The sequence below is a fragment of the Petromyzon marinus genome, chromosome 17 (assembly GCF_048934315.1).
Source record: "Petromyzon marinus isolate PM22_M1 ecotype Great Lakes invasive population chromosome 17, UKy_Petmar_22M1.pri1.0, whole genome shotgun sequence".
Classification (NCBI taxonomy): domain Eukaryota; kingdom Metazoa; phylum Chordata; class Hyperoartia; order Petromyzontiformes; family Petromyzontidae; genus Petromyzon; species Petromyzon marinus.
This window is the reverse complement of record NC_133683.1, coordinates 7,823,320-7,840,328: the sequence shown is the minus strand read 5'-3', so window position 1 is coordinate 7,840,328 and position 17,009 is coordinate 7,823,320. Positions and strand designations below refer to the sequence as shown.

The following is a 17,009-nucleotide window of genomic DNA, read 5'->3' as shown; positions in this document are numbered from 1 at the left end:
TGTGAAGCCATCCCACCCGTACCCACTGCTCCCCCCCTCCAATTCCCCCCCCACCCCCTTTACTGTCCCCACCCACCATGCACACTCTTCCCCCAACCCTACCACAACCCCTTACTACCCAACTAAGCCAAACCCTGTGTCCACGGTAAGGGGCAGGGCATAAACAGGTGGGGCCTAGGGGAAGTGTGGGTCTTAAAAGGAAAGTCACGGAGTGAAAAGAGGAAGAGAACGAGCCTAATCAGGAAGGGGCAGAGCCAGGAGGACGCCACACCCAGAAGGATGTCGCATCTACCTGGACAACACACTCAGACATCAGTGCATCACATTCGCAGGGACGGCACCCCCGATAGCTGGGCATGACACTGAATGGCACAAACCTGCAGGTTGTGTGGATTGCCGGATCAAACCAGGCTGGCAGGATGTTGGGATAATTTTGCTCCTTGAAGTCGCTGATCTTGAAAATTGAAAAGCTGTCCTCCGTGTACCCATGCATTGTAGGCGAACCTGTGCCATACTCTGCTGAGTATCCATAATAATACACCAGGCGTGGGATGATGTCCGTTGTGAACGCCAAGATGCATGACTGTGGAATTAGCATACGGAGGCACAGCGATAGCGGTCACTTAGCATGCAATGATTTGACCAAGGCTTCTGAACATCTTACCTTGGCAATTACATTAATTTTCACAAATACAATTTGGGGGGTTGCTGCCAGAGTGAAATGGTTACCATATAAGGACTTGCAATCTGGCAGTCGTCAGTTCAGTCTCCTGACACAACAGTTGAAGCAATGGATCATTTTCTTAAATCTCCCCCACCTCTGTCCAATTAGCAATATAAATGGGTTCATCACTGTTTTAGCGCAGGTAATTCCACATCTTACAACATGTCTGGTCATCATGGAAGAGTAGGCCAAATACCGTGTAGAGGGGTTCTCTAGAGCTACCTTTAGTTGAGGCCCTTCTGCCAGCAGTGACATGAGCAAGCAATTGCAAGGCTTTACCTTTTGCGATTTTGGGAGAGAGTGGATAGGAGTGGTGGTGCAGTGATTCGTGCACTGCACTTTGAATTCAGCACACATGCAATTGACTTCCAGCTACGACTAACATCAGTGACGAGTGATACCCGAACCGCTCCTGGTCCCCCACTACACCTCTTCTCAAACCTGCCATGACCAGAATGGTGAAGTATGGTAAAAATAACCCACACGGCTAACATGACATGTTATGTCACTCATAAGATGGGATACTGAGCGAGAAAGCGAGCGGACAATCTGGCGACTTACATTGGTGATTACAGAGAGGGTGGCAATGAAACTCAGAATGTCGGCCCAGGCTCCAATTCCTCTTGCTCGCGAAACCACAGGCCTCCTCATCTTCGTTACGAGCTTCCACGCGTCGACCCGCACTTCGATGATGTTGTTCAGCAGTGCGAGCAATGGCGCAAGTGGAAATGATGCCACGAAGAGAGTGACAAACCCGAATTGGATAACTGGGGTATATTTTGAGAATGGGTAGGGGGGCAAGGATAGGATAATGAGTGAAACAGGATATAGACACACACTCTTAATGCTGTTATGTTGTGATTACTTTAAGCAAACAAAACATATTTTCAATGCATTGAATGTGTTTTAGTCAAAGGAGACCCCAAAATATGATCACATTTTCGTATCATTTGTTCACAAAATTATCGTGTCCATTACATTGGCCACTGAGATGCGACCAGCCACTACCATCTTTAATGCTCAGCTCTGGTTCACCTGGGTTTCTTTCGCACCATTTTCCACCACTAGGTGGCTATAATAACTAGATCACATCCTGTATTGAGGACTCCATTAACCGTACCACACATTTTTAGGCATATGCACTGTGGCTGAAATGCCAACAAATCACAGCAGTTAACCACAGTGGACATGATGCACAAGAGTTTTAAATAAATAGTAAGGGGGAGAAACGTCAACCCAAGCTGACCAATGTAGCTGCATTGGTTAGCAGACAAGAGGAGCAAATATGTGCTCCTATTGTTTCTAAAACTTAACTCCGTACATATGCACATACGCGCATGCTCAAAGACAATTGTGTTACAGTATATCCATAGATTGGTGCCTATGGCCAAATCACCCAGTACGTGTCAGATTTAATCAGATCCCAGAAGTTAAGGAGAGCTGAGCCTGAAAATTGGTTGGATGGGTGACCATGCAATAGTTATTGTGGGGTTGTGAGCAGCAGAGGACAGTGCAGCAAATTACATTTTTGTATTGTACATCTAAGCTCTTACATCTGTGCTCCCTGCCTTCAACAACCCGAAGTGTGGGTAATTTCCCTCCCACAACAATGTCCGACAGATACACAGGGGCCGTACACACGTGCCTATATAGTCAAATGATACCCAATTGTGTGTTTTTTTTAAATAATAAAGTAAAACGCGTTGACTCCGTAGTGTGATCCTCTGAGCTCATTGTACCCATCTCGAGGTATTCATCAAAGAGTCCAAGTGGGCTCTGGGGCTGTAGGTCCATGTCTTGCTCCCAGCGCGTGTAGACAGCCTCAGGCCTTAGCTTGGCCCGACGCTGGGCCCACCAATTGCTGAACCATCTGGGGAATTGAGGGGGGAGGTACGCATGTGCAGACACAGAGACACCCTTACACACGTGCATATCCATTTGTTCATCAACTCTAGGTTTGCTATTTCATAGCTTTCCACTGCGTTTTCAGGTTGTATCATGTGAATATCCCAAGCACGTGGAGCGAAACGTCAAGACATGCCAAACAATATGCGGTATGACACAAAACATGTCAGAGAGCTGTACAAAACAACTGCTAAAACCTAAGTAGTAGCTGTTTTTCATTTAGCCCGTTGTCAATCCACTACACTCTTTCAGTCATGGGAGTTGCTTGTCTAATATTATGAAACTATGTACGAAGCGTCTGATCGGAATCTCGCATGATACTAACGAGGTGAACTTTGTCCAGTTGACTGGTGTTCACTGCTTAACCAGTGCACACTGCTAACAAGCTGTCGACACGACTTTTCACTGAATGCGTTTTCACACAACACATTTTCATTGTAACATGGTTCCTATATTTGGGAAAACTTTTCACACAACGTGGAACGTGTCCATTATAATGTGGAATGCACACTGTTAAAACGCCGAACGCGGCCATTATAATGCTTTCCTGAGCAGTCGACGATGAACGACTGTCTTGAGTTGCGCGGCTGAGCAGTTTGATAAAGCATGCCGAATGATACAGTAACACGGCAGCCTAGCCTGAGTTATTTATCCCACCATGGGATGACTGCAAGTTGATTTTACTGTGCAAATGTGATTAACTTAGTAATTCCTTCCTTGCGCGTTTTTACTTCATGCGGAAATTTTCAGGAACGCATCTACCGCGTTACACGAGGAAACGCCGTAATCAGACTTCACAGCTATCATGTGTTCATGCGATACTTACGGGATGATGACCTCCTGAAAATTGCCAACCATCTGCTTCACTACCATGATGACAGTGAGTTGAGAAGTCAGTTCAAAGAGACAGCCGTTTGGGGGACACTGGAGGGGGGATGAGGTGGAGAATAGATTCAGGTTAAACACTGAAGATATGAAATATTGGGTAATACATATATGGATACCACACATCATTTCTAATGATCCTCTCACATTCTTCTCTTCAGTCAATTGCACACTGCAAAACTGACGGCTCCATATGTTAGAGGGGACAGTGATTAAGAATATCAATATTCTCCAGATTATAAGAAACACTTTCCCCCTCCCCCTCATGTATTTTAAATAAAGAAAATGGTGGCGCATCTGATAATGTTTTGTTTGTTGTCCTTCCCCCACACATCCGATGCAGGCTGTGTACGGTGCAAAATAAGTTCAACACACAACATGCATACTGCAGTTGGTGTTTAGTATCAGGTGAGTTTAATTCCAGAGCATCGTCTAGTAAATATAATAATCGTAAAACATGAAATTAAGTTGGTAGAAAACACAGAGGCACTTAAATAATAAGCTCTATTCTTTATCCTTTATGTGTATTGTTTTTGAGAGGATATCAATCAATGAATCGCCCTCGTGACGATTTCCTACAAATCTGCAGCAGGAGAAGTAGGCACCTTAATATAACACCAAATGTACTCATTATAATCATCTCATGTGTCAACAAGTCTGCCTTCAAACAGAAACATGAGCAACAGGTGCACATTTTGGGCAATGGACTTTCTTCCGAGCATAGAGTGACTGCAAATACTCAGGGTGACTCTGAATGGCAATTATGTAAATGTTAAACTACGTGTCATTAACACTGTCTTAATGACATTGATTTAACGTGTGCACAACGCAATGCTGCTTAATTCCTTACTCCAGAATTCGTTCTTGATATCATATTACGGGGCCGTTCTCTAACACAACGTGCTCCACTGCGCCACAGTGAGTCATAGGTAGTGGCTAAACATATCCTTGAGGGGGGCTGAAATACTGTACATTTTTAAGGATGATCAAATATATAATTTTAAATAAATGGCGTTTGATAAATACGGTATATAATTGAAAATGTCCAATGAGAGACCACAAGGGTACTACTTGCAAAATATGTGATAAACTAACACCCTCAAGTTAACTGGGTTACCAATTGCATCAGTCTAACACGTGTTCTGCTCGTGGTGACCTCGTGCTCTCTCAAGTCTGGTTTCGAAAACTGTTTTACTCCGGAGACTGTGTTAATGCTAGAGCTGGTGACCAGGTATGAAGACAATGAGGCCTTTTAGAGTTCCAAAAGAAAGAGTCCTTATTTCGACATTTCACCAACAGCACGGTGTGAAGACAATTGTTGGGAAAAATATCAACTACAAAAGTAAAACATAAAAATGTTGTACAAACAGCATAGAAAACAGAGGGGCCAACCCCTCAGATCTACACACCTCCTCGATTCTCCATTTTCCAAAGTAAGTGTAGCTTCCGGGGAAGCCGATGAATTTCCCCTTGAAAAATGCAATGTAGAAAGACGCCGAGTAGAAGTTGACGAACTGAAATAAGAATTTCTTGAACGTCAGCCGATACTCATATTCTCCTTGCGTCTTGGGCATCTCTGTGGGTGTGATACAAAGGCACACATGGACACAAACATCAAACAGGGCAATCAGTTTTGATGTTACTTTCATAGTTTCTGGCACACAGGCTACGAGAAGCCACTGATAATGATGCCGCATTGAGGAATAGCAACATTTCACAATGTAACGTGCTTTGATATCCATTAAAATGAATTTGAAGATCAAAAGTTAATTTCAAAGATGTTGCTGGGGAATGAGTGACAGTGCACAAGTTGTTTACCAGGTGTTGTTCACCACATTCGCCCTGTGGAGTGTCCTTCAGTCTCCATTTGCAATTAAGCCATTTACACTGTCCGTATGATGTTTGAAAGCCAGTGCACTTGATTCTCAAATATCTATAAGGTGTATCTTAGTAATTATCATGGGTCACCTTTCAGAGGGGGTGCAGGCTTCAGCAGGATAAATTACTAATAAAGGGCTCAGTAGCTGGCAACATGAGCAACACAAGCAGATAGCTGACAGCTGACTAGAAGGTAGCAATGCAGCAGTGAGGGTCAGCCCACAATTACATTCAGTGATTCAATGGATCGAGAGGTGAAATCAGAGTGCTAAGTTGGCACCATTGAGATCCTGGGTTTAAATCCAGGCAGCGGCCTCTGGTAACATGTGTTCTCAAGTGCAGTGAATTGATGGCTTCAGGACGGTTACTAATGATGGCATATACATTTGTAACATACACCATTTGGTTCATCACTAAATTTGGTGAAATTCTAGTTGTGAGAATGAGCAATTTGACTGTTACGAGATTAACATTATATTCCGTAGTAGTGTGGATTGAAAAGTGCTTCCCCCTAATGTGTGAACCAGAGTTCACTTGAATGAAGGGTCTCAGAGGTAGCTCAGTGATATTCACTTCTAGGGCCATTTCATGACATTAAGGGTTGCACTGGTCTACAAGAGATCCCATTGGATACTTCATCTCAAGACACGATTCTGATAGCCCAATCGGAATGAAACTGGAGGAAAAATTTAAGAGAGTTCTGACAAAAACAGGCAGTAGTTGAACAAGTGACTGGATGATGCACTGATGCTGCTATTCATGGCCCCATGGTGCAAGGTTAAAATCATGATGACATTTTTACAGCGACATTATTTACCATGCACAACATTTATCCAAGCTTCAAATTTACATGTGTTCTCTTGTGGCGTATAATAAAATAAATATATGCAAACCGTGATGGTGATGACACCTACCCAGATCAGTGAGGACGAGGGCCAGCTTGTCGTAACCTTTGTTGAGTAGTAATATGATTACGATGTTGAGGATGGAGGCCGTGATGGTGGTAACCATATCAGGTGTGAGTAGGGCACCGATCACCTTGATCTTGGTCACATGATTGGGGATACTCGAGGAGAGTATGCCAAAGATGGTCAGGCGGTAAACAACCACACCCAAAATTGCAGAAAGAATCAGGAGGATCTGCCAGTAACACAAGAAACACAGAGGTGGGTGAGATTTACAGTCTTGTAGCTCTTTTCCACTATATAACCAAGCCGTGAGTTAGCTGTGCCGAGCTAGCCTGGTGTGGCTCAGGAGGTGCCAGTTCGTTTGTCTACAGCAGAACCAAATGACTGGCAAAACGTCGTACTCAGATTGTAGATATTGTGAATTTGCTATACTAGTAATGAATTGGCATGTTCTGTTTACGTGAACAACTTTACTAATTGGCTTTGTCGGGTGGTGGTGGGTTTAATGACACATATTTACGCGATCTAATCCAAAAAAAATATTATGGATGATATTGGTCGCGAAAAGCCTACATGTTAAACAAAACCTGAGCTGTTTCGCTAACATCACACACAATGAACGTGTAATGGTAACGTCACGTGGTCAATTGTAGAAAATGATGCAAGGTTATGAAAGGAATTACTATCCCTGGCCCTGCTTGACCTCGAGCCACGTTCAGATGTGAAGTTGAGACCAAAAGCCACAGGGCCAAGGTGAGGCCAAGGCGGCAGCTTTTTAGGCCACAATCAGTGTCAAGGTCACTCAAGGTTGGGTGCGCTAGTATGAGGCCAGTGTCAAGGTCGGTACCTCTAGTAAAACTCCTCGGACTGAGGCCACACACTCAAGGCCAAGGAGCTGAGGAAATCTTTTCCATCTGGCCTTAAGGCCGAGGACTAGTCTCGAGAAACCCAAATCGAGGTTGACAGGAGCAGGTGGATAACATGATATGGCTCATGATGTATTCATTGCCTTGGGCCACCTGTAGATATTTCAGGTGATTGGATTGACAAAGGGCTGTAAGTTATATAATTATGCATGTATCTATACCCCCACTTGTAATCACTCAATGGATCACACAGGAGGAACAACATAGTTTGAGAGCGATTCTGACTGGTGGAGCAGAGTGTGGAGGTTAGGATTGGGTCAAGTAAAAATATATATATGTGTATAACCCGTATATCAATCCACTGCTGGATGATGGCCTTCCCAACCCTGCACAGATTGTCAGGGTTATTTTCCCATACTTCACCATGCACACCAGTACAGGTTGGTAAAGGATGGAAGCAAAAGAATGCAGTTCTCTGTTGGCCACAAGGTAGCTCTGCAGCAGCCTACAGTCCATTTTGTGCATGATGGTTACCCATTCGTGCAGTACCCAGGCTCAAAACCTGCTTCGCCTCCAAGATGAGGCACATAGCAGGTGACTTGGCCATAGCTCACTGGATCAGGAGAAGGGGTTCAATGTTGCTGTTGAGTTGGCGGACTCACCCAGAACAACACCATGATCCCGGAGAGGCAGTATCGGAACCTCAGTATCCTCTTAGGCATATGAGGCTCCTCCTTCTGCACTCACAATGCACGGACACAGACGGAAAAGCATTTGTATATAGATTAGTCTGTCGGAGTGACCAATGTTAGTGTGAGCCGTTAAGGTTGACTGATGAACTATTATTTGTTTTCCCCACTACTAGTTAAGCATGCGATGATATAAAGGAATGGATTTGATGGTCCTGATGTTTGAGAGTTGAGCTGGCAGCGCTGAGATTTCTTGGTTTTAATCCAGGCAGCTGCCTCCAATAAAACCAAGTAGTAAGCCGATCAGCCTGGTGACCAATATTACATTTGTTTCTTTTCTTAATTTGGACAAATTTCACCTTTCAGAATTAAAAAAGATGAGTTTGACCATCATGAACATTTCTTTGTAGCAGGGCTGATGCGAAAGGGCCACCCTCTAGTGTGTGTTCACTTGAAGGGATCTTATAAGTAATTATGTAACATCTGCTTCAGCAAACCTTTCCATAACATAGAGTTCCAAATGGACATTGTTTCATAACGATGCCGATAGGACAATCGGGATAATATTGGGAGGAAAACACAATTGACCAAAGGCCAACAAATATGTTAGAAGAAAAACTAGGAAAACAGTGAACAGTTACACATGCAACATTACAAAATAGAGGTGTGTGTGTGCAATGAGGTAGTCGCCGTGGTGACAGCAAAAAGCATTACCATGGTGATGATGTTACATTTCGTGGTCGTGCAGCGAGCCAGGTACTCGGGCCGGATGGGGTCTCCTTCCTCCGCCGCTGCCGTCAGGTCCCAGCGGTATGCGAGCGATGCCTGGCGACGCTTCCAAAATTCCAGGAACACCGTGGCTGTTGCGACACACCACACGGGGAGGATTTACTTAGAAAAGTAATTTCACTATCGATTGCTCAAGGGTTCAAAGGTTACCTAATGTAGTCTGTTAAATGTAATGTTCAAAGTAACTTCATTAGTACTTTTTTTTCTTTCATAAATACCTTTATTGGCTTTTTTTGGTACATTGCCACAATTTTATCCCACTTGCACTGAGTGGCATGGCATGAGATTGAGTTTTCCTTTGGATCTATAACAGAGCAGTGCTGCTCTTCGTGTTACAAAACGTTACACAAAAGTGAATGTCACAGAGCTACCTCTGTGATCTCTGGTCCACACAGTAGGGGTAGCTCTTTCCCAAATGCTTTGCCACGGAGAGGAGCGTTTGTTACGTGATAGTCAAGCTAACATTTTTATTCTCAGAGCTGGAATGTAGCCTAATTAAGTACAGAACCAACTTTAACATTATGGATTTTTTGTATTTGTTGTGCAGATATCGGTGACTGAGTTGAGACCATCATCTTGCTATAATTGAGAAACTGGTTTAATCGCAGGTGGCCACTTTCATTTCAACACAGAATCTCAGCGGCGGCAACGCAGCACTCTGAACTCTGAGCCACCTGGCCACTTTGCATTTTTCATGGAATCGCCTTGGGGTACCGCATTCGTTGCTTGTTGCAGAGGTTCGTGGTTCAAATTATGTGGCTGCCCTGATTAATATTGCCCGTGTATTAATTACACAAAAATACACACCATCTGCTTCACAGTGGACATTAAAGATTATCGGTTATCATTCGTAAGAGTAGGACAATGTGTGCAAGTCATGGTCCAAATTTGCCCTCATTGAGCAGTGGGTTCATAATAGGACTGTCAGGATCACTGCATACGAACATTGCAAGACATGATGGTACTGTATATGGTTGTACGTATGTATGTTGAACTTCTTTAACACTGTATGTGGCCAAATGTGCTCATCATCATTGCAAACATGTTGATACTTGTCACTGTGTCTGGACAATGTGTGCCAATGCTTAGCATCACTTACCCCAAAGTGCCATGAAAACTGCGAAGAATATGGTGACCGGATTTTCATACATGTGTGAAGTCTGCAACGGCATAATCAGAGGTGTTAGTCACAATTAAACCTTAAATCTTAGCATCCACGTCTTTTCAATATCAACAGCAGGAAAGTAATGATGCATCGATTGATTTTTAAGTTAAAATAGATTAATCACTCATGAAACATCCATTAAATTGTGGAGATGACAATGCTCTACAATGTCTGATATTATAGCGCTATTCATGTATCAAACAAATCTGTATAAATGTGACAGAAAGAGCAAAATAAGCAATGGGCAGTTCCATGATTGTGGACATACATTTCTGACACTTTAAAGTGAATAATCATTATTTCGTTATGACATGTCAACTAATTAGCACTGAAATTCAGATTTCAAAATACTTTGTCCACTTGTATTGATCGTGGAGAAATACTCATGAAATACATCGTGTCGGATTTACTCAGACAAAGTAACTTTTGCACTCCCGCTGGGATGTGACGATGCATTCATTTTCATGTATTTGTCTAACCATCGACTTAGTCCATTAAAATGCCCTATTTGCTAAAACTATAACTAACTACCTTAAAAATGATCACACGTGTATTATTAGTATAAAAAATTTTAACACCCACACGAATGGCAGCATAGTGTTTAGCATGATGTGCTGCAATCTAGTGATCATGGTTAATGTTAATGATACAATCTCAGCAACGTGAGTTGGCTTTGTGATAATGATGCACAGCACCAAAAACCAATAAGTATCCTTATTTAGAGGGAACATCGATGGTGTATTTGTGTGATACCTTCGCAGTCTCGCAGGTATCATTTAGCCTCCAAAAGGTGCATTTTTGGTCACACTGGGGACACATGACCAGGGATCCTCCGATGGTGTTGTTGCATATTTCTCCACTGCACACATAGACACGCACGAACATAAACACACTAATGGGCATAGTACACTTGGATGAGAAATATAATTTGCCTAAAGGTCATGCCACCTTTGAATGTGTCATACCCTCCCTTTAAACAAAGTCAGACTAAATTATGGGTTCCAACATCAAGCATTTTCCAAAGTAAAATGTATTTGCTGATTTCGATTTAAAGCTTTCGTGACTGCAATGATTCATCTTCTTTGGTTCTTTCGGTAAAGTCACGTAGAATGAGAATAAAATAATAAATTGATAAAATAAAATAACACAATAATATTCTCACGACGTTTCGGCCACAACACAAGCGGCCTTCATCAGGTGAAAGGACGAGACTGTCTGGTAGGACAGCGCTGGAGTGAAAGAGCCACGTTCAGATCACGGCCTTTAAGCTGTGTGAGAGGAACAAAGCGCCTTGACAAAGGAATTAGCATATAATTTAGCATTGAAATGGCTGAATGATTAGCTTGTGACTGGTCACAGAAATAGCTATGTTAAAAGTTAAAGCATACACATCCGCAGAGGCACCCCTTGATAAAGGAATTAGCATAGAATTTAGCATTGAAATAGCTAAGTTAAAGCATACACATCCGCAGAGGCACCCCTTGACAATGGAATTAGCATAGAATTTAGCATTGAAATAGCTGAGTGATTAGCTTGTAACTGCTCACAGAAATAGCTACGTTAAAGTCAGAGCATACACATTCACCGAGGCACTTAGTACAAATCAAACAGGAGAATTTAGCATTGAAATAACTAGGTGAATTTAGCATTGAAATAACTGAGTGATTAGCTAGTGACTGGTCACAGAAATGACTATGTTGAAGTCAAGGCCTACATATCTGAGCTATTCACAGTACTATATAGTGAACCAATAAAAAACTAAAATATAAATTACCTTAATGTTATCAATAAACTCTATATTCTCCAATCAGCTAAGCTACCAACAATAAGTCGTTATATATCACAATACTATATGGCGAAAAAATGGGTGGATTCTTACCCTCAACTTTAGCACCACGGATAGCTACGGGCCCCGTTCAGACGGACGAGTTCGTCCATGGTCGGAACAGAGGAGGGGGAGAGAGACAGCTGCGAGGCGCTATTATACTCCATGTTGTAAAACCATACCATTAACCGTGGTGTGAGAGGTATTAAGAGTCAATGCTGGCGAAAGAGCTGCGGTCTGAAGGTCATCGTAAAAATACAATTAATTAAGAACAGAAATGGTTTAAAACATCTTTCCAGTGGTTACTAAGCCATAATCCATCTTCTCGGTTGAAATTGTCTCTGTGCTTGTATATGTGAATGGCCTCATGAACGAATCTCTCATGGTAGCCGGTTGGTTTGCAAAGAACCTCCGTCTTGGAGAAGTCAATGTCATGTGAGCCCACTGAATTATAACAGCGATCTGCCACGGCAGAGGAGTTCGTCCTACCGTGTTTCAAGTCTGCTTTATGTTCGCGGATGCGGTCCGAGATATGTCTTTTGGTTTCTCCAATGTAGCTACTACCACAGAGGCACTTTAGTTTGTAAACGCCCGGGTATTGTATGTCTGGAACAGCATCTTTTACAGATGGAACTAAATCACGGATTTTATGTACTGTGTTGAATCGGACCTGGATCTTGTGTTTATTCAGGATTTTGGAGATCTTTTTAGTGACCCCTGCAATGTAGGGTAAGGTGATGGTTTTGAGTGGCTCCACAAGAGGATCCTTCTTCATGACTGGAGTGATGGCTTTGCGGATTGTGTAGTCGGAGTAGCCATTAGCCCTGAGAGCCTGGTGTACGTGCTTGAGTTCACTGGTAATGTGTTCCTGGTCGGAAATGCATTGGGCTCTATGGTATAGAGTCTTGATGAGGGAGTTCTTCTGGAATGGATGGTGGTGGGAATCCGGTTTCAAGTAAGCATCTGTATGGGTAGCTTTCCTGTAGACAGAGTGGCTCATTGAACCATCATGTCTCCTTTTAATTAAGACATCCAAAAAGGGTAGTTTGCCATCTTTTTCGACCTCCATGGTAAATCTGATTGCTGGGTGTATGGAATTGATGTGGTCGCGGAATTGGTCTAGAGCAGGCTGGCCATGTGGCCAGATGACAAAGGTGTCATCAACGTACCTCTTCCATAAGGTCGGGCGTAGAGTGGCAGTCTGGATGGCGTCAGTTTCAAATTTTTCCATGAATACGTTGGCTACAACCGGAGATAGGGGGGAGCCCATTGGGGTGCCCTCAGTTTGTTTGTAGAAAGTTCCATTCCAGGTGAAGTATGTGTTGGTTAAGCAATGTCTCACCAGGGGGGGTACATCAGTATGCAGTCCTTGATGAACCAGGTCTTCAATGATAGCGATGGTGTCAGGTACCGGGACTTTGGTGAACAAGGACACCACATCAAAACTGACAAGCAGGTCGTTTGGGGACAGGGAAATGCCTTTGATTGTCGATACCAGGTGAGTAGAATTTAGTACCTCAGAGGTGGTTTTTCCAGTGAAAGGTCGCAGTATATCAGCAAGAAAACGTGCCAGTTTGTAGGTGGGGGAGTTGATAGTAGAGACGATGGGACGAAGGGGTGTATCTTCTTTGTGTATCTTTGGAAGGCCATATAATCTTGGTGGTCTGGCAGCAGAGGGTTTCAACGAGAACTGTTTGATCTCATCAATTAATGCTGTTGAATCAGAGATGATTTTGTTCGTTTTGGTGACCAGGCTGTTGGTGGGATCTCTTTTTATTTTTGTATAGCTGCCATCGTTGAGTAGTTCTCAACGATGGCAGCTACTATCAACTCCCCCACCTACAAACTGGCACGTTTTCTTATTGGTTCACTATATAGTACTGTGAATAGCTCAGATGTGTAGGCCTTGACTTCAACATAGTCATTTCTGTGATCAGTCACTAGCTAATCACTCAGTTATTTCAATGCTAAATTCGCCTAGTTATTTCAATGCTAAATTCTCCTGTTTGATTTGTACTAAGTGCCTCGGTGAATGTGTATGCTCTGACTTTAACGTAGCTATTTCTGTGAGCAGTTACAAGCTAATCACTCAGCTATTTCAATGCTAAATTCTATGCTAATTCCATTGTCAAGGGGTGCCTCTGCGGATGTGTATGCTTTAACTTAGCTATTTCAATGCTAAATTCTATGCTAATTCCTTTATCAAGGGGTGCCTCTGCGGATGTGTATGCTTTAACTTTTAACATAGCTATTTCTGTGACCAGTCACAAGCTAATCATTCAGCCATTTCAATGCTAAATTATATGCTAATTCCTTTGTCAAGGCGCTTTGTTCCTCTCACACAGCTTAAAGGCCGTGATCTGAACGTGGCTCTTTCACTCCAGCGCTGTCCTACCAGACAGTCTCGTCCCTTCACCTGATGAAGGCCGCTTGTGTTGGGGCCGAAACGTCGTGAGAATATTATTGTGTTATTTTATTTTATCAATTTATTATTTTATTCTCATTCTACATGACTTTACCGAAAGAACCAAAGAAGGTATTTGCTGATGTTTAATTATAATTTTCGTTGATATCAGTGGTGTAACATCTCTATGTATTGATTTCCAGGGGTGTTTACAGCCCTTTTATCAATCGACTTCTGGCTGAGGGCCTCCCCACACCTCGTGGGTCATGAGGGCTATTTAATTCTAGTCATCCCACACTGGTCAGTACGGGTTGAATATGGGAAGCGAAGACTCCAGACACAGAGTACAGCAATGTATTTCCTGCACTTGCTCCCCGCTGTCCGTCATGCAGCTCCAAAGAGTCTATGTGTGTAAGTCGTATTATAAGGATACGTTTCACATTTAAACATTTTGGATTTGAATATTTTTTGCTTTTGATTTTCGGATTATTTACAATTCGTAAGAATGTACAATATATTCATGTGAACAAGAGTGACGAAACCCGATGCCACGTGATATGTGTCGTCGTGAGTGACGTCACAATGGGCGATGTCATGTTTTCTGAGCAATCCAAAACAATGTTTAATTTTCCCTGGATTGTCCGAAATATTGTAGCTAGGCTTGATTTTTTGGATTTACTTTTAGAAACAGAGACATTTGGAACATATATACATATACAATATATTGAATGTACTATATTTGTACTGTATATGTATATAAACTGTATGAGATTGTATATATGTGCATATGTACTTTAATAGTGAAATGTTAAAGATGTGGCCCTGAAATTGCTTGCTCATGCCACTGCTGGTGGAAGGTCCTCCACTAAAGAATGCTCTAGATTGCCCCTCGAGATGATATTTGGCCTACTCGTCCATGATGGCCAGACGTCTTGGACACGGTGGGAGTACCCATATTTTACCCCATCACATCTGAACTGCCAATCATCTAACTGCGGTGTCTCTGTTTATACTGCTGAGCATATGTGGGATAACTGAAGAAACCTAGCCATTATTTCAGCTGCCATGCCAGGCGATCGCACTGGAAATCTATAAACTGCAATTCTAGAAATGTAACTATTACGCCATGGCAGCATCCCATGGGATTGTATATAAGTGTATATGTATGTCTATATGTACTTTACGTGTATATGTACTTGTGTATAGCCTTAGTAGGTGCTTGCTGATACTCATTGTTCAGTCTGTATTGCTATACAGGAGATCTGTGTGAGTTCTACATCTGACACATGAGTGTATGTGTGTGTGTGTTTGTATGCATTTGTCTGTATGCATGTGTCGGGCCAGTACCTAGTGATGTCACGGTCGTTGCTGAATACTCCAAAGAAAAAGGAGATCAGGCCGACGATTGCAGCGAAGATCAGCATCTTTGTGTAGAAGCCGAGCCATGCAAAATAGAGCCCCACTTGCTCCCCGAAGTATGACCTGTGCCGACAACATCACTCGCACACACAGCGCAAACATCACCAACCGCACATGGCACCAGTGGTGTAGCTATCGAATATGTAAGCAAGGACCATGGGCTGGAGAGAAATGTGAAGAGCAGGGAAGGCATTGGCAAATGCTATTCTGGAACTCCATTTCCCCAGCCGTCTGTGCTATCAACTCCCAGCTAGCATTCAAGTCCAGCCTTAGGACCTTTCTGGACAGGGCACGTCCCTAAGAGGTACGATGGCCTGTGGTCGAGACTAAGAATGATGTGGCAGTCAAGAGAAGGAATGCGTCTGAGAGGATGTGCACCACAGAGATTTAAGTAATGAAATCAGCATGTGTGCAGGAGCCACATGGATCGTTGCATCAGGAGACTGGGAGAGATGGCGAAGGCTTGGGGAAGTCTTCATCCAGCAGTGGATAGGGCATGAACTTACCGCACAAGGTCAAGAGGCTGCTCCTTGAAAGAGCGCCCGGCTCTCGCCCACTCCCGTCGCAGCGTGTTGCGGTCGCCCAGCGTGTTTGGGTTTTTGGTGGGATGAACAGACTCACTCTGACATGGGGAAAGCAATTGTTAGTCACAAACACTGCATGGACATTCACAAATTACCAGCTCCACCCCCCCGAAACTCTGCCGTGGCGCTGCTGTGGTGTAATGGTGTTGCACACTGCACTGGACTTGCAAAGTTAGAGGTCGCCCATTTGATTTCATGGGAACGACAGTTAAAACAATGACCACGTTTCTTAATCACGCTGCTTCTTCCCAGCAAGCAGTGTAAATGGGTGCACCCACAGTTAATCTATTGGTTGTTCACGTGTTGTGGGATGAAGTGTGGGTACTTCTAATTCTTCCACAGACTTCTGTCCCACGTGAAATAGTCGGCCAAATACCCTTGAGAATGGCTCTCTAGAGTGCTCGTGGAGTCCTTTCCAATGCATGGATATTGAACTTCTTTTGCACCGTATGTAGCCAACCATGCAAATCAGAGGTGTGTTTAGTGAGCTGGGGAACCTGGACACCTATGCGGCGCATCTCTGTGGGACACTAATGTTAAGTATGTGGTAAGCTTTAGACTATGCTATAGCGTCCTATACAGGTGTGCAATTCAGGTGTCGTACCTGGGCCTCCCGTAGGGTGTCAGTGTGCCCTCCACCCCCTACCCCCCCAACAACTTACGTCATGCAGTGGATAGGCTGCAGTATAGCAGCCATTTTCAATCATTTGGTTGATATTTAATATGTTCGTGCTGTCTTGTGGCATGGGGTTTTGCAGCATGTAGTGGACCTGTGTGAGCACACATGACACACATGACAAACATAACATGCATGAAACATAGGGCTGGGTGGGTAAGCTATTATTGACTCACTCCACTCTGAAATGTTTCCCCCTCTCCAACCACCACCAGCCTACACAGTTATAATGGGCCCACAACTCTTATTGAGTCCCGACTCGGAAAGGTCCATAGAACACCCCAAAAACTGA

General features: G+C 43.4%; 1 protein-coding gene across 1 annotated transcript; it reads right to left on the bottom strand.

Moving 5' to 3' along the window:
* Positions 1-312: 312 nt before the first annotated feature.
* On the bottom strand, positions 313-16,094 carry LOC116937912 (anoctamin-5-like; the record flags this gene model as incomplete). Its single annotated transcript, XM_076067744.1, has 13 exons — positions 313-350; positions 382-583; positions 1,286-1,491; positions 2,464-2,594; positions 3,456-3,553; positions 4,924-5,090; positions 6,307-6,532; positions 7,829-7,903; positions 8,570-8,715; positions 9,744-9,804; positions 10,563-10,668; positions 15,386-15,520; positions 15,964-16,094. Coding segments are annotated over 13 exons (1,722 nt in total), but the record flags the coding sequence as incomplete, so codon positions are not given.
* Positions 16,095-17,009: the final 915 nt, after the last annotated feature.